The sequence below is a fragment of the Salvelinus alpinus genome, chromosome 4 (assembly GCF_045679555.1).
Source record: "Salvelinus alpinus chromosome 4, SLU_Salpinus.1, whole genome shotgun sequence".
Lineage (NCBI taxonomy): Eukaryota > Metazoa > Chordata > Actinopteri > Salmoniformes > Salmonidae > Salvelinus > Salvelinus alpinus.
The window spans coordinates 71,605,428-71,624,211 of record NC_092089.1 but is presented as its reverse complement, the minus strand read 5'-3'; the positions used below and the strand labels follow the sequence as shown (position 1 = coordinate 71,624,211).

At 40.4% G+C, this 18,784-nt stretch overlaps 1 protein-coding gene across 9 annotated transcripts in view; it reads right to left on the bottom strand.

Annotated features, from left to right (window-relative positions):
- Nucleotides 1–9,192, bottom strand: part of LOC139574358 (transcription factor COE3-like) — a 102,026-nt gene extending 92,834 nt beyond the window's left edge. For 8 of the 9 annotated variants that reach the window (XM_071398853.1, XM_071398855.1, XM_071398858.1 and 5 more), the window contains exon 1: nucleotides 8,456–9,192. In XM_071398853.1, coding sequence (XP_071254954.1) covers nucleotides 8,456–8,589 — 134 coding nt within the window. In that variant the 5' untranslated portion in view covers nucleotides 8,590–9,192. The remainder of the gene's footprint in view (nucleotides 1–8,455) is intronic. The other variant, XM_071398862.1, reaches the window with a different exon arrangement.
- Between the last annotated feature and the right edge of the window lie 9,592 nt (nucleotides 9,193–18,784).

The window sequence follows — 18,784 nt, the reverse complement described above, 5'->3', positions numbered from 1 at the left end:
CTACATGTGCTTTGACACTTTCCCACTGTAAACGCTGAAGGGGAAGATCACGCGTGATGCCGTAACTGTCAGGTTGTCCACTCTCAACACAATCATCTGACACCTAAAGCCTATGTACATTCTGTGGCTGATATTAATGCTCCAAACAGGACAGTACGTTTACTGAATTAGTCGTTTTAACATGGGCTGGTACATTTGATATAAAGTCACTAGAGAAGGGTTCCCCAACTGGCGGCCCACGGGCCGGATTTGGCCCGCTGGTGGTTTTATTTGGCCCCCCAAGTTTTCTGAGCAAAAATCAAATTAAACAATAATTTTTGGTGTTGTATAATTGTCATTGTTGGACATAAACTACTGTAAAAACACCAGGAAATCAGCTCCAAGTGATTTTCATTTTGGAAATCTGTTCCCAAGTATTCTTACGCATAATAAAAACACAAATGATTATGTTTCAATCAAATATGATATCTGTTTGGGTTTCTTATGGTTAATTTGCAGTCTTCAAATTATTTGGAATTATGTTCAGGCCCCCCAAGAAATCTAGTTGATGATCCCTGCACTAGCGCATTCAACAAGATTTTGACTAGTGGTTTTAACGACTATAAATTAATGGTTATCAATAAAAAATTCAGTACAAAATTCTGAGAATAATTTTACATCTTCCAGAAATTATTATTTTTAAAGGTCCGGCTTTCTGCCATGCAGCATTAGTCAAAGCATGCAGGCTTCGGCAGTATTGGCTTAATGCAATGCAGCAAATTCTAATTATGATAAATGAAAAATGTAACCCAGGGCTGAAGTATTCACAGCTAGAGGGCCTGCACACTTCCGGGAAATAGATATTAAACACTGAGAATCCTGCTCTGAGATGATCAACTAATGAACATGCAGGAAAAGGGCCCTGTCAATATACTGGACACTGTTGACTGTAATGTGTGTGTCCGTGCGTGTTTGCGAATAAACGTATGCAGTTGCATGTGTGTGTGTGTGCATGTACGTGCATACAAATATATTGTTCTGTGTAATAGTACCCATGAGCATCTGGTAAATCTTCCAGATTTTGGCTTTAAGGGAGCGATCAGTGGTTTCCCTCCCCACCGCCCTCACCCTCCCCTGGGTAGAGAGCGTCCCCTGTGCCACCAGAGTGGGCACCGTGGACACGGCCCTGCACCCCTCCAGCATTAATCAGCTGGGTGATGGGGTGTGACCGACCGAGCGGCGGAGTCTTTAACCAGCGCGGCCGGCTGCTTCCTACAGGACGGCCTAATGAGCCATATACCATCGCCTTGTTTATACAAATGGGATGCACGTAGAGTATTAAAAATCTCCTCTCTCTGGCCTACTGCCACTGTGTTAATCTAATAAATAGTGGAACTGTAAATCTCACAACCTCTGTGGTGGTTATACGGCCACCCCTCTCTGGGTTGCTACTTGGTTTGTCCCTGGAGTGGACAGTAGGTGACGAAGCTATAGGAGGACTAACACAGAGAAGATGTTGAGTATAAAGCCAAGGACGAAACCAAAGGAGATAGTAAAAGGGGGGAAGATATCAGAATAGAACAGCATGGAAAACCAATGCAAGGAACATTGACCTATCTAGATGTTTCAGACTTACACTAATTGCATCAGCAAATGTTGGGGGGGGGGTCACATGAATATATGCACATGCTGGTGTGTGTGTGTGTGTGTGTGTGTGTGTGTGTGTGTGTGTGTGTGTGTGTGTGTGTGTGTGTGTGTGTGTGTGTGTGTGTGTGTGTGTGTGTGTGTGTGTGTGTGTGTGTGTGTGTGTGTGTGTGTGTGTGTGTAAGGAAGAGTGTAATTTATGCAGCCGATACACAATTACTCTGGCATACATTTGCCCAGTCAGGGATGTAGCACCGCTCCCTCCCTAGCTCTTGTTTGGTTAGCTCTCATTAGCCGTGTAATATGAGCTAATGAGAGGAAGCCTAGAACACAGCAGGAGGACAGCCCTCGCCTGTGTCTGTCTGTCTGTCTGTGTGTGTGTGTGTGTGTGTGTGTGTGTGTGTGTGTGTGTGTGTGCGTGCGTGCGTGCGTGCGAGCGTGTACCCTCAGTAGGCAGAATGGACAGTCTCAGATGCTTTCAGTCTGGAGTTCTGTCATCTGATGAAACCTATCACCATACCCACTTAGACATCTCCTCTCTTCTTCTCTCCCCTCTCACAATATAGTACCAACCATTTAACATTACCCACATATTGCAGGGTTGTTACACAGCCACAATGCTTTGCCTTGGGAAATCCAAACAAAAACAAATGCACCATCATGGAAAACAAAATCATATACTCACTTGACGGACCAAATCAACTTTGTTTTTGCAGACAAAATTGTTTACATTTTTTTACAGAAGATTTGCTAAACATGGTTTAAAGGTTTCTGGCAGGCCAAACTTTGAGAAGTGAGAGCAGTAGTCTAGTCCCAACAAACTATCCCATCCCTAGCAATGGGCTGATCATAGTAGAACATATGTCTGAGCAATCTCACTATGCTGTTTAGAATTCAAAAGCTAGTGCAGGATTTGGCCAGTCAGGGTTATAAACCACTGAGCAACCCAATCTCACAATCTCACAATCTCACAATTGAAAGTGTCAGTCATCAGAAAAGAGATGTCGCTATATGTAGAAGAAGAATAAATCCTTTCTCAAGGAAAAAGGGATTGAAAAATCCCAGTTTACACATTGTTTTTGCACCTCAGCGATGCAAAAGCCACTCTTCCCTTCCACTCATCCTACTCATCTAACCTCCCGAGTGGTATTTGAAATCACTAGAGACTTACTGCATCAGAAAAGTAGAAACGACTATACTAAACAAAGTAGTATCTCTTCAAAGAACATGAAATACTGTAAAGTGGATTTGAAACGTCACTGGCTTACAAAACCATCCAGACAAGTCTGCAGCTCATGTAAACACCCACACAGAGCTGTGTGTAGATCCACGGCACAACTGTTTTTTACACTTACAATACATGATCCCGTGTTGCCCAGTCGGCAGAGCGTGGCACTTGCAACGGCAGGGTTATGGGGATGATCCCCATGGCCAATAAAAATGTGTCCACTTACAGTAAGTCGCTCTGGATAAGAATGTCTGCTAAATGACTCAAATGTTCAAATGTACTAATTGGTACACTCACACATGTTGTGCAAAATGGCAGAAACACTGCTCCCGTTTTCCCGAACTGTAAAAATAGTATCACCCAGTCAAAACACATCCGTCTAATTGTTTGGTAATTGCAGTAAGACAACTACACCGCTTTTAGCCAATGGGGTAATGTTTCTCTGAGCTGACTGTGTAAATTAAAAATGACACACACAATTAGTGTTCATAAATGAAAATCAAACATCAACAGTTAGTCTGTTTTCTCAACCTGAACCAGTGTAACACTGATGATGGATACAGACATTGTGTTTAGTTCAAACCTAAATCCAAATCAAGACATGTGGGGAAACACTTACCTAACATTAACTAGGTGAAAAAAATCTGTCGATGTGCCCTTGAGCAAGGCACTTAACCCTAATTGCTCCTGTAAGTCACTCTGGGTAAAAGCGTCTGCTAAATGACTAAAATGTAAAATGTAAAAATATTGCCCAGTCCATCATTGGACAACAACTTTTACTCTATCAAGACCTCAGTCATATGTTACTTTACAGCACACACCAAAAACTCGATAAAAAGCTGTGAACTCTCATCTGTAGAAACACATAGTAGATCTTCACCTTGAGTTTTTCACTGTATGGTGTCAGCTATTTTCTCAGACCGCAATAGTATTTTTTACTAGACTTTCTCCCTGTCCAATGTTTGCTACAGGTTTAGCCGTGGCGCACCTGCCCCTAGACTGCGAATCAAAGCAGCACCCTGGTCCTCACAACACACATACCTCTGCAAACTTCATGAGTGGGCCACAGCTGAAACCATTAGCTGGTCACTGGCACACTTCTAATGGGGGTCATAAAGAAGGTGGCTTTGCAGAAGCCAACTAATTGTTTGCACGTTTAGGGGCAGCTGGCAAGAAACACTTGTTTCTGTTGCGGGATCCAATGAACTGGTGGCAGAGACGCGGTGGCTGAGATTTAGCAGTGTGAGACGAAGAGAAGGCTAAGTCGGGTGTCTAGATATATTTAAGCGAGTCGCCGTGGTGTCACCGCCGTGCAACGTGTTAGAGAGAATTCACAGGAACACGCTGCAACAGGGTGAATGCACTGTGGGTGTCTTGTTTTAACTATCTGACACTTCTCCACAAGGCTCAGTAACATTTAGTTGAATTTAATAGGGGGAAGAGGGGAGAAATGCCCATTTCACAATAACTCTATTTTGCTCTCTAAAAATAAGAAATAACAGGTCTGACATGTTCATTGACCTGAGTGATTGTGAATGATGATCGCTTACAGTGAACCTTGGACCAAAATCTCTCCCAAGATGACATGTGGTGATGTCAAGTATATGAATGACTGCCACCCAGGACAAATATGTCTGTCTGTACAAATGTGCTTCTCCTTCCCATATGCCTGGGGCCAATGGGCAGTATTGTCTCCATATTCTGAGTCCAGTGACTGGTGATGATTGAGGCAGTGACGGATTGAGCTTTGGATATAGAATCCTGGGCTATCAGTCTCCCCGGTCACTCACACTGAACACTAAACACTCAGTCTTCTGCTAAGCTTGGGAACCTGCACTTTATTAAGTTCCCCCCTCCTCTTAGCAGACAAAGACAGGGTCAACATAATTCACTTTGCTCGATTTTACAGTGGCAACTGGGGAGGGTCAAGTGAAATCTGTTCCCCAGTTGTGCAGTCCACTTAGTCACACACACACACACACCCCTCTTCTCCCCGCTTCAGTGGAATTGCTGTTTTGGGAGATAGATCAGGAGAGGCAGTTGTGGTGGGCATAGGCTAGGGGAGTGTCTCTAAAAGTGACCCATTTACGCATTCAATCAGCAATGCCACTTTACTATCCATATCAGATCTATCCACGACCACATCCGAGCGCTAAACAAAACTATTAGTCTCCAGTTCCGTTTTTTCAACACTGTGTCACAAGCAAATCTAGAATGTACAGTACAGTTCCAGAACCCAGAGAAGGCCAGAGGCTCTCCAGAGTACTTTTCCCTTACCCCCTAAAAATCTACTTGACCTACACGCACAAGTGCAACTACTTACTGCAATGTAACTTGACATACAGAATCTCACTGTTTGGGCATTGCCCCTCAAATGAGTTTTGGTGAATGTGTTGTTTTATCAAACTTTTTGTGGCATGGTGTTCGTTGGGTAGGGGTAACTCTCAACGTGTCAGACCTCAAATGGGCGGAGCTTCATCTATAGATGTGTTGACGGCTAGACTTCAGATTACTTGTTCATGAGAGTTAAATATTTACTCAACAATTTACATGGCAAAATGACACGGACACATTGCATTGCAATGGGAAGCAGTAAACCACAATCATCCAAACCAAGAGACGTAGCCTAGTTTAAATGAAAATGTTCATGTCATTACACATAAAATAACATGTTGTCTGGTGATCTATGCATCATCTTGTTACGCACTGGGAAGGAGAAATATCTGACTAATTGCTTTAAAAAGAAAATACAAAATATGATAAAATCTTAGAGCAAATGGTCTCAGATAATGATTTTTGAACACAATTCAAATAGTTTCTGCCAACAATGTCATATCCAGTGTAATAACACATGAATGTACTGCCACTACTAAAAGCCACCTGTCTTATTTTTGCAATATCTTAATCTAGATAAGTGTGCGTTTGACATTTTCAATATTTTCTATAATATAAAGTGATGCACTTTAACACTATCAAATAAGTTATCACCATATAGCCAATAACAGTTCATGCAAATTGAAATGTAGCTACACTTGGCAAATTACTGCAACTGTCAACCAGTACTGATCAATAGTCTTTATACTGTTGATCACCTGACAGTAATATTCAAGTATGAATTCTCTTTGTGTTACATGATAAATGTGTGACACATGAGTTTAATGCATTTCAGTTCCATTAAGCATAATGGGAAGCAGTATTCAGAGCACACCAACTATTAAAACTGACATGCTATGTGGATGGATATCCAACAGACAGGTCTATTTTTTCCTCAAAATAAATAAAGGGAAATTGTGAACGCATGAAAGACAGTTTGTGGACTCACGAATGTATTGACACCGTAAGAAAACCAGCTTAAACTACATGGCGACGATGCGCCTACCCGTGAGCACCGGACGTGTCAATTGACCCGCTTATCCGACTTGAACTCCCGGGTGGATGTGTGTGTGCGACAGAATGACAACTAACACAGGAAAAACGTCTTCATCCTAGTTCATGAAATGCTTAATCTCTTGACCTCTTGTTTCATTTGAAACGTGCTGATGTTGTCTAACATGACACCACACCACCACTCCCGGCATCCCGATGGACTGGGGGTCACTTAAACGATACTCTAACTCTGAGCCTATTTGGTAGTTTCATCTTGCCTGCTCAAAATGCAATAAGAAACGAATAGCATTTTGAGCATGTAAGATGGTAAACGTAGGCTACAGTAGGATATGCTTGCTCTTGTTACCCTTTTTGTGTGTTTTTATAGTTCAGGCAACCAGATATGACAACTGTCGGCAATGTGCACGCAGGGCATCATAACATATTTCCGATGCCAACAATCGACACCCAAACATTAACCTCAACTGAGGGGCTAGCTACAGTTTTGTTACATTTTATTAGTGTATAAAATTGTATTATCAATAGACATCACAAACACAGGTCTCATAATATGTTATAGCCTTTGCTGTATGTATTAATGCAGGGGCCAGGGCATGCTAGTCGTGACAATTTTTTCCATGATGACAACTTTGGATGGTAATGGTAAAAGATTTTCACACAAACATTAAAAGCGAAAAGTAATTTGTCAGTATGCCTATATAGAATTATTATCCGATTTAAAGAAGAAAGTGTATGCATTTACCTGCTCTACATTATTTCAGGTCAGTTGAAGTAATTTATTTTAACACTGAGTGAAGCCAATCAATTTCTCGCCAACACTCACATCATCAATATTTCTAGGTGATATATAGCTTAATACGTATTATTAATATTATACACACCATGCTTTTTGTGTTTTTACACCAAATACTGTTCAATAATTCAAGATTTAATAAATTCAAGTTTAATTATGAAATAATTTAAATTAGAAAATAATCAATTGTATTTATTAAGATCTTAAAACTGTGCATTTAACTGAATTCTACTTTTGATCACCTTAAAACAACACTTGTAGATAGGCCTAGCTTAATTAATACAAAATTAAAACAATTCTTATTGTGTGCTAGGCCTACAGTGGACCTGTTAACATATTATCAATCTTCATTCACGTCCATAACTTACAAAAGCGCACGTACGTCCATAAGAGATCAACAGGGCCACAACTGCAGGATACACAGATGCTGTTCATCTTATAGCCTAAATTAGTCATATTCAATTGAATGTGTCCGGGTAGCCTATACTTTAAAATGAGATCAAACAAGCTGGTTTGATTACGTTGCTTATACGAATTATAATTTGAGTCAACAATTTGTCTAATATTTTAATGCATGCAACTTTACGCATAGATCAGATATACATCTGATAATTACATTCTAAGTTATTAATAGCCTACATGGACATCCACGTTATCATCACAAAACCTTGCAGCCTGTGATGTTGGCGATTCTTTCTGTAAGCCTTTCTTTCACAAACCAACTTCTGCATGTGGGACAGCTGCAAACTCTTCGAGGTGCTCTTATTGTTTAGCCAACACTTAGTATAAGTGAAAATTGTGTTTTACATTATTCCACGCATGCGCGGGATATACAGTATGATGACGTTCTATTAGATGGCACATGCACATTGTAAAGTTTGAGTTATTTGCTAATCAGAGTCAAGAGTTTTCAGTACCAGCAAATTTGTTGGAGCTCACTCAGCCATATAGCTGATATGAGTCACCTAACTGTCAACCAGTGCCTGCGTGCCTGAAATTGAACGCGGAGCAAATAGTTAGCCCATTTGTCACATGAGGGGAGGTATAGATTACCGTTACAGATATCTATTAATCTAGGTGTTGACTAAAGGATCATGGTCTATTGTACAAAATGATGCAAGGTCTCATTGTGAAAGCGCATCTTGAGCAATGTCCTCCATTCCATTCTACACTCTTAGAGATGCTATAGGCTATTTACACATGGTACATGTTTAACAAGTATTGGGGCACCAAGTCTAAAGAGCTATTTTGCGAACAGGTGCAGGATACAGTAGGCTACTTTAAATGCATAATATTTGGGTCTTTACCGATGGTTTACACTTGGGAACGCATAGGCTACACTCGTACGTTGTCCGGCAAACTGCACCGAACTGTCAGCATCATGTCCAGCGATTATCATATGTGCATATCTAGTTTATGTTTACCTTTGTGCTGCTGTGTTCGCGTCCAATATCCCCGCGCTCTGCATCCAAGAGCGGACCGGTGTCATGCCACTCGTGAGCGGTTCCTCTTTCATGGTCAAGGCTCCCCGCGGGAGGCTGTCCTGGATGGAGAACATGAAAGTAACCTACTGGGATCTCTCTCTCTTCACCAAATCACGCTAAATAATCCTCCAGTTCACTCAAAGCAAGGCCACCTGGATTAACGACGAGCAACTGAAACGGGAAGAATCTTCCCCAAAGTGCAACAAGGGGAAAGCGATAGCGGTCCTTATCCAAAGACGAGCGTCGTATCCCTTTGGGTTTTCCGCTTTATTTTAAATTCCAACCTCAGTTCAGTTCGCTCAAGCTTAACGGTCTGAAGTTAAAAGAGGGTGGAGAGAGGGCGAATGATAGAACAGTTAAGCATCTCAAAGGAAAAGAAGAAAAGAATCAACCGGGATCTAGGAGACCTTTTCGTCGTGAGGAAAGAGAGGGGAGATGCCGAAGTTGATCAGAAGGCGAACAAACGCGCACCGGATTGTGAAATGAAAAGTGGGATAAAACAAGCGAGTGCTTCAAAAAGGAGTAAAATGAAATGATTACCAAACAAGAGGGAGGGACGGACCATGGAAGATTTGCTCTCCCAGGGGAAAAGTGGGATTGGGTACCAAGAAATCTCATTCCCTCCCTCCCAGTCTCTTTATCCTTCCTCTGTCCCAGCGGAGCGCACCTTCTCTCGGGTTCGGAGGCTCTAGTGCTCTCAGGGGAGGGGGTGATGGGGGGGTGGGGGTGATGACGACTAGCATGGATTTGACATGGGCGGAGACTAGTCCTTATAAGGAAAAAATCATTTACGCGTCAATCGCAGATCTGGCTTCTCATTGGCGTAGGTCATCCATTACGTCATTTTTTGAATTCGCGGCAAAAGCTTTCGGCGTGTTTACCCACAATTTTGCTGGGCTGTGCGCGTGGACACAATGTGTGTAGTATTGCCCTACCAGATTAATCGGGTTATTTGCATGTTGCCCTACTTTTGAATTGGCTCATAAAGGCATAAAGCTGACCTCTCATTTGAAAGCATTGATCCTGTCGTAGGCTGTGGTTGATATTAGGTTCACTGTTTATTTGTTGTGGCATTGGACTGAATAGGCTTCATTATGTTTGTGGGGAGTTATACACTTCGTCAACATGATCAGAGGACCTAATTTATGGTGCCATACAAATTCATACGTGCGCGCACGAACACTTCACACCGCACGCACTCACACATATGCGCGCGCGGGCACACACACACATTCAATAATATTTCGAGATGATTGAATATTTGCTAAAAGCTCATGATGGACGGTATAAACATTTTGCCTATGTCTTTCTTGAGAGTTGTGATTCTGAATAGTGTAGGTCATTTTTCACAATAATCCTTTGCTTGTCAATATGTCACTTGAATGGTAGTTTGTGAATGTGTACAAAGATATTTGGGAGCGGCTGTCCTTGAGATCCTTTGCATCCAGTAATAGTAATACAATAAATCACAACAGCCTAATAATAATTAATAATAATAATAATGCATACTTAAAATAATTTATAATTATTATATATAATAGTAACTCTTATAAATGCCATTGTTTCAAGTAATTTGACAATTCAGTTAACGCAGTAGGCTAGCCTACTTTTATACCACAACAACTCGAATTTCGTTAATTAGGAATCTGCCAAAGCAACCACAATTAAATATTTATAGAACGTTAGCCTCTTAACTTAGGAAACCAAAATGTATTCAGGAGATACGTAAACCTAACGTCTGGATAGTCAATATTCATATTTCTCTACAAGCAAATTAATTCGGTGATACTTAAATCTCGGAATATGTTGACTACCATATTCATTTGAAAAGTAATTAGGCTTACCTGATCATTCATCTTACAACAATAGACAGTAACATATTATCTCAAGTCATATTATTGCAATAATAAAATCTTGTATTAAAATGTTCTTCAATAAAGATATTCCTACGTTTTTCCTGTTAATTATAACGAATTGTTATAATTACAGGTATAATTTTAATAATAATAGTACAATGTATTTATCTTTATCATTATTTGGGTATTTTGGTGGACTATTGTCAATGTAACATAGCAAAAACAATATTAAGTTAATGATTAACCAACAAAACGTTTGTTTATACAATTGGTGTAAAATAAATACTTTTCCAATCCGTTTTATTTCTGTGTTCGAGGAAGCCTATAGGATTAAATTAACTTCAATACAGTTACCGACTCTTATGCATTCGCTCTTTTTTATTTATGGTACTTTACGGATAAAAGTGAATGCTGCGAAATAACTAATGTGAAAGTCCAGTCTCAAGGGAGAGAAGATGGGTATAAATTCGTGAGTTTGCAACGTTCTGCGGAGGAGAACAAAATGACAACATAAAAGGTTTTACGACATGCATATTTTAATTGCACTTTCTAGAGACGTCAACAAGGCCGTCTACAAGGCCAGACAGGAAAGTCAAGGGGCCACAAAACACTCAGCGGAGACAATCTGAAACTCCGACTGTGCGGCGACTGTGCGGTGGTCTACAGCCAAGGGATAGTAGGCAACCATCGTTCGCATAGCCTAACCTTATGTATCATCATAAGCAATGTATTCTCAGAAGCTGGCTCTTGGTTCAATTAGTACCATACACATAATTCCAGTGGATATGTGTAGGCCTTGTGTATTTTTGTTGGTCTCGTGTAGGCTACTGTAAATTAATGTAAGGGAACTACATACAGGATTTCAGCACGTTTTTATATCGTCATTCTTTTCTCCAAAATATTTATAAATTCATACAAAACACTCAAATTGAGTGAGTGGCTTAAGCCTTGTGGTATAACTGTAAAAGCTGGTGGAGAACAAACTATAGCCTATTATTTCAGAAAAGAATGACATCCATCCTTTGGTCATGCGTGCAGATGCTTTCTATTTCAATGTTAGATAGAAAGAGTACTTCACAGAAAATTCTCTAATCACTGTCCTTGATTTTTTCAGTGTGCCATTCAGTTTGCTGACGATTGCTGTCATCTAGTGGTCATAAGTTGCTACGTGCGTTATCAGGGGTAGACGTACACTGGAACGTGAATGAAGAAAAATATAAATGCAACATGTAATAATTTCAACAATTTTACTGAGATACAGTTCATATAAGGAAATCAGTCAATTGAAATTAATTAATTAGGCCCTGATCTATGGATTTCACATGACTGGGAATACAGATATGCATCTGTTGGTCACAGATACCTTTTAAAAAAGTAGGGGCGTGGATCATGAAACCAGTCTGTATCTGGTGTTACCACCAATGGCCTCATTCAGCGAGACACACGTCATTCGCATAGAGTTGATGAGGCTGTTGATTGTGGCCTGTGGAATGTTGTCCCATTCCTCTTTAATGGCTGTGCAAGTTGCTGGATATTGGCAGGAACTGGAACTCGATCCAAAGCATCCCAAACATGCTTAATGGGTGACATGTCTGGTGAGTATGCAGGAGATGGAAGAACTGGGACATTTTCAGCTTCCAGGAGTTGTGTACAGACCTTTGCAACATGGGGCCCTGAATTATCATGCTGAAACATGAGGCGATGGCAGCAGATGAATCACACGACATTGGGCCTCAGGATCTCGTCACGGTATCTCTGTGCATTCAATTCGCCATCGATAAAATGCAATTGTGTTCGTTGTCCGTAGCTTATGCTGGCCATACCATAACCCCACTGCCACCATGGGGCACTCTGTTCACAACGTTGACATCAGCAGACCGCTCGCCCACACGACACCATGGTAGATAAATTAACATTAAATTATCTGGCAACAGCTCTGGTGGACATTCCTGCAGTCAGCTTCCATTTGCAAGCTCCCTCAAAACTTGAGACATCTGTGGCATTGTCTTGTGTGACAAAATGCACATTTTAGAGTGGCCTTTTATTTTCCCCAGCACAAGGCTTCTTGATATGCCACACCTGTCAGATAGATGGATTATCTTGGCAAAGGAGAAGTGCTCACTAACAGTGATGTAAACACATTTGTGCACAACATTTGAGAGAAATATGCTTTTGTGCATATGGACAATTTCTGGGATCGTTTATTTCAGCTCATGAAACATGAGACCTACACTTTCAGGTTTCTACAGACAGTGGCAAGTCAAATTCACCGCGATGCCTACTGAGCTCAATTTGGCCCCGGCGTGCTTCCGGGGGCTGCGCGATTGCGTTACACCATCCATACCGCGCCCCGACCACATTTTCAGATCGAGCATATATTGTCTCTTACACGGTGTGGGTTGGTTAGGTCCAGTGATGTGGTGGTAAAAAAGTTGGGTAAACTATACAGAACAAAAATATAACACGCAATGTTGGCCCCATTGTTCATGAGCTGAAATAAAAGATCCTAGAAATGTCCATTTGCATAAAAGACAGGGTTGAATAAACATTTGCCTGGCATTTTAGCAATCGATGTGACGTTTTTGCGGCGCCTAATCAGTCGGTTCTGTACCTGCCTGACTGAGTGGTAGTGTGGGTGGAATGACCGACCTTCCATGGCAACACCGCGCGAAACACGCGAGGAAATAAAACTCGGTAGTCTGCCTGGAAATGAATTCGCAAGACCAATACATATTTCTAATATTTTTCATAAACATATCTGATCATTATCGGTCCTCTTCTCATTTTAATTCAAGTACTTTTTAAGTACCAACTTGAGAAAATGTAACATTTTCAAAGTATTTCAGTACTTGAATTTATGAGTGCCAAATGCAAGTACTTTAAGCACCTCAAGCAACTTCACGTTGCGATTATATTTTTGTTCAGTATATTATTGTCATCTTTATTTCATAAACAAAGACAACATATCCACGAAGATATAGCACTTGCACTGATACAGTATTTACTATTTCAAAGTAAAAACAATCATAAAATATTGTCTACAGGAACAGATCCAAAAAAAGACTACACTTGAACCTGTAACAAATCCCTAGTTTGCTCCTCGTCCAAACCATAGGACAGGAGTTTATATGCTGATTATGTGGTGTGAGGCAGCTTGATGTACAAGTAAATCCCCTGGACAGCACACTAATTGCAGAGCTTTTTCACTTTCATGAGAAAAAAATATTCTCAAATCCTCCAATATTTTAAGCTGCAGTGTTCCTAAATGAGGGTACTCCATGAAAACACTTGATTCAACTAATCAAGGGTGTGTTAGTGCTCGGTTAGAACAAATAAGTGCACATCCTGATGGACCATAATTTAGGAACACTTCTTTAAGCCATTTACTCCCTCTCCTAGAAACTCACAGCACCCCTACACTGCACTGCCGGGACCCTAATTCCAACATGATGCCTGTATTTAACCCCTAAACACCTCCACACCAAGGAGCCAAGCCCTACCATCCCAGCACTCTGAAGTCTAACTGACATCTTCCTGGTTGACCAAACCAGAGCCATATATATGGACAGAGAGGAAGGAGAGCAGGTTTGTGACAATTAATATAGGTTTACTTTATTTGTAGTGTCACCAGAAAAATATGACAGCTTTTGGTAGGTCTCCACACCAAAAAGGTTTGGGAGCCACTGATTCATCATATAGAAAGGTACAGCCTATTCTCACGTATTCTCACCTATTCTTACTTAAAAAACTGTTTTTATTTTGAATTATGAAAAGGTACAGGCCACCATCTAGTGGCCAGACAAAGAAGCAACTTCTAGTTTGGAATCATGAGCATTGAAAGAAGTCAGAATTTTGGAGTGTACATGCCATTATAGCAATGTTAGTACATTTCCTTAGACACTATTCACACACTTATTAACTTCCCCCATAAAGTACAACAGACATGTGAGACATGTGAGACCCAATCATACTCAGAGCTCCTCTTTTTTCTTTGCACAGTCCTTCACTGCAACCAGGCAAGAGGAGAATGACTCAGCCAACCCTGTAGATAAAACATAAATATATAATTTATTGTATAGTATCATTTTAATGTGCATTCTCTTGCCTGGTTCTCTTTAATGTGCATACTCCATAATGTTATGCATTTTGGGCTGCTGTTAATTGTGGCATGTTTTCTGTGTTTCAAAGTATTTTTCAACTGCCCAAATAAGGAAACAACAGCAAAGGGATAAATGGCAGCAGGGGACGTTCTATACTGTACAAGAGTCACCTGACAAGATCTGAAATTGGTCGCCATGAGCTCTCGGTTTCTTTTTCCATCCCTCAGAACATCTGTCTATTGCACAATGAGCCATACCTGAAGGAGAACACATCTTCAGACACTTCATTTAGGAGGAATTGGTCTGCAATACTTCAAATCATGAAAAATAACAAATATATCCTTTTGAAAAACACTTACCATACACGTCAAAGTCACTATCCCTGTGATATGCTGTAAAGAAGAGACAAATAGCAGATACATTCTTAAAATGTGATACATATTTGGGATATGTGGTAATCAGTTAGTAACAAATAAGCACGGTAAACGGTAGGCATGCCGTAACTCTAAAACTCCTAATAATGGACGTAAATAACAACAAATGCAGAGAATATAAAATCAACTTCAATACAATATTAACTCCAAGATGTATTTTTTTAACTGTTGTTGTTGTTATTGCTTTTAGATATACAGTATATACTGTAGATATATCTATACACCTGCTCTTTCCATGACAGACTGACCAGGTGAATCCAGGTGAAAGCTATGGTCCCTTATTGATGTCACATGTTAAATCCACTTCAATCAGTGTAGATGAAGGGGAGGGAAAAGGTAAAATAATGTTTTTTAAGCCTTGAGACAATTGAGACATGGATTGTGTATGTGTGCCATTCAGAGGGTGAATGGGCAAGATAAAAGATTTAAGCCTTTGAACGGGGTATGGTAGTAGGTGCCAGGTGCACTGGTTGGTGTCAAGAACAGCAACGCTGCTGGGTTTTTCACACTCAACAGTTTCCCGTGTGTATCAAGAATGGTCCTCCACCCAAAGGACATCCAGCCAACTTGACACAACTGTGGGAAGCATTGGAATCAACATGGGCCAGCATCCCTGTGGAATGCTTTCAACACCTTGTAGTCCATGCCCCGACGAATTGAGGCTGTTCTGAGAGCAAAGCGGGGAGGAGCAACTTATTAGGAAGGTGTTCTTAATGTTTGGTATGCTCAGTGTATTCACTGCAGATATATAGAGTACGAGTCAAAAGTTTGGACACACCTACTTATTCAAGTTTTTCTTTATTTTTACTATTTTCTACATTGTAAAATAATAGCGAAACATCAAAACTATGAAATGCACATATGGAATCATATAGTAACCAAAAAAGTGTTAAACAAATCCAAATATATTAACAGGTGTGCCTTGTTAAAAGTCTATTTGTGGAATTTCTTTCCTCCTCATTTCTTTCCAACCAGTTGTGTTGTGACAAGGTAGGGGTGGTAGACAGAAGATGAGGATCTCCACAGGAAAGGAAAACCCAGAATGACCTCTACTGCAGACTACTAAAGAGGCTTGCTTGGGTCAATAAATACGAGCAATGGACATTAGACTGGTGGAAATCTGTCCTTTGGTCTGATGAGTCCAAATTTGAGATTTTTGGTTCCAACCGCCGTGTCTTTGTGAGACGCAGTGTGGGTGAACGGATGATCTCCGTATGTGTATTTCCCACTGTAAAACATGGAGGAGGAGGTGTTATGATGTGGGGCTACTTTGCTGGTGACACTGTCTGTGATTTATTTAGAAATCAAGGCACACTTAACCAGCATGGTTACCCCATCATTCTGCAGCGATACGCCATCCCATCTGGTTTGTGCTTAGTGGGACAATCATTTACTATCAACAGGACAATGACCCAACACGCCTCCAGGCTATGTAAGGGCTAAATGAACAAGTATGAGAGTGATGGAGTGCTGCATCAGATGACCTGGCCTCCACAATCACCCAACCTCAACCCAAATGAGATGGTTTGGGATGAGTTGGATCGCAGAGTGAAGGAAAAGCAACCAACAAGTGCTCATCATATGTGGGAACTCCTTCAAGACTGTTGGAAAAGCATTCCAGGTGAAGCTCTGGTTGGAGAATGCCAAGAGTGTGTAGAGCTGTCATCAAGGCAAAGGGTGGCTACTTTGAAGAATCTCAAATATAATAAAATATGGTAGAAAGAGGAGGAAGGGAAGCGCTACTAAGGTACACAATAGTACATTTTGGTAGATAGAAGGTGCTCTTTGGTAAAAGGGGTAAATTGGCCATCGAAAAGAAAGGAGGACCAAGGCACTCTTCATATAATTAATTAAAATGCCTTTATTAGTATGGCATGTTCAATAGAAACAAAGTTTTTTTTAAACTGACGCGTTTCGGCTGCATGGCCTTCGTCAGGGAGTACAAAAAAACAAAACTAAAATCGGCCATGCAGCCGAAACGCGTCGGTTTAAAAAAAAACTTTGTTTCTATTGAACATGCCATACTAATAAAGGCATTTAAATTAATTATATGAAGAGTGCCTTGGTCCTCCTTTCTTTATAATAAAATATATTTTGATTTGTTCACCACTGTTTTGGTTACTACATGATTCCGTATGTGTTATTTCATAGTTGTGATGTCTTCACTATTATTCTACATTGTAGAAAATAGTAAAAATAATGAAAAACCCTTGAATGAGTAGGTGTGTCCAAACTATTGACTGGTACTGTATATATATATTTGTTTTATGATTTCTTTCATTGCAGAAGTAACTTTCTTGCTCTGTACTAAAAACAATCAATGCAGAGGATCAGTAACTTACATGAGTCTTGGTAAATGAGATCATATCCTAAGAGTATGCATGGCAGTATTGCATCCTTATATTTGGCATCTTCACAGGCTGAAAAAAAACCCTCAAGAATCAAAAACTATCTGTACTGGAATGACTGTACAGAGTTTTCAGTCATTGAAATATCACCATTTGGCTCTCTTCTGGGATAGTGTGAACCAAAAATGAAACTTTTACTTAGTCTCACCAGTGGAAAGGTTTGAACCAAAAGGTAGCCTACGTCAAGACCCACTGGGCAAAAACTGGTTGAATAAACGTTGTTTCCACATAATTTCAACAACACAAATTCAGTGTGATGACGTTAAATCAACGTGGAAAACGGTTTGGATTTTCAAAAAGTCATCAACGTAAGGGATTTTCAGCTTTTTTTCACCCAACTTGCAACCTAAATCCAATGATTTATTATTTCATGTTGAATTCACGGTAGTTGACAACTCAACCAAATGTAAATCAAAACTGGACGTTGAACTGAAGTCTGTGCCCAGTGGGGAGTCTGGAGTGTTTAGTGTTTTGTTCCACTCAATAACAGCTGGGGGGCAGATCAGGTGGAATAATAATAACTCCCATAGAGAATCATACATAGCTTTAGACTTACATTAAAATGCAGAGAAATAAAATATATGGCAGTGATGGAATGTACTGTAACTGCTAAATGACTGCAGGGAAAGATCATTAAAAAGTTACTGCCATTCATAAAAGATTGTGAAACAACTTTTGACCCATACCTTCATCGAATCCACATTTTCTCTTTTCGGCTGCTGTGTAACCTCTTTTCAGACAATCTGTAAGATTTGCATACAGGAAATTCTAATGTATATGGCTAGCCATTACATTGCACAATAAGATGTATTGATAGTACCATAGGTTCAAATGGAAACGGAAAATCAAATGACTATGGCGATATGCATTGATCAAAGCAACCAAGAACAACGGTCATTAAAGATACAAAGTGCAAAGTTCAGTGCTGTGTATGCCTTTACCTGACACCTCGTCCACAGGGAAAATGCTGCCAGAGCTCTCAACAACCACCTCTGTGAAGAGAAACAGCAACTTTTCTTGCGTTGTCTTCACATTAAAGTTACATTTAATTTCTTTGGAAGGGCTGTCGATGACTCGTCAAAAGAACACAGTTGCATCAATTACACTGTTACAACAGGAGCTGAGGTGAAGAAATGCATAATGCTCAGATGAGCACCTACCAGCTAAGACTGTCATGACCACCAGAAGATAAGCACCTTTGAACATTTTTCTTGATGTCTTGTCGTCCACAAACACCAGAACACTTTGTAAAGCCAAAAAAGTTAAGCTTAAAGAGGAAGTACAGTGACTCACTGGGCCACAATCTGAGTTATACTATCAAATCAAGGTTTAAAAAATCTGTGAGTTGTGTTCAACTCTGCCTCTACTCTCTAGATACCTATGCGCGTGAAACCAAAAGCTTGTCGCTCGTCTTTTGATGGAATGTTACGTAACGTAGTCGAATGTGGGCTAAGCACAGCAGTAGTAACCT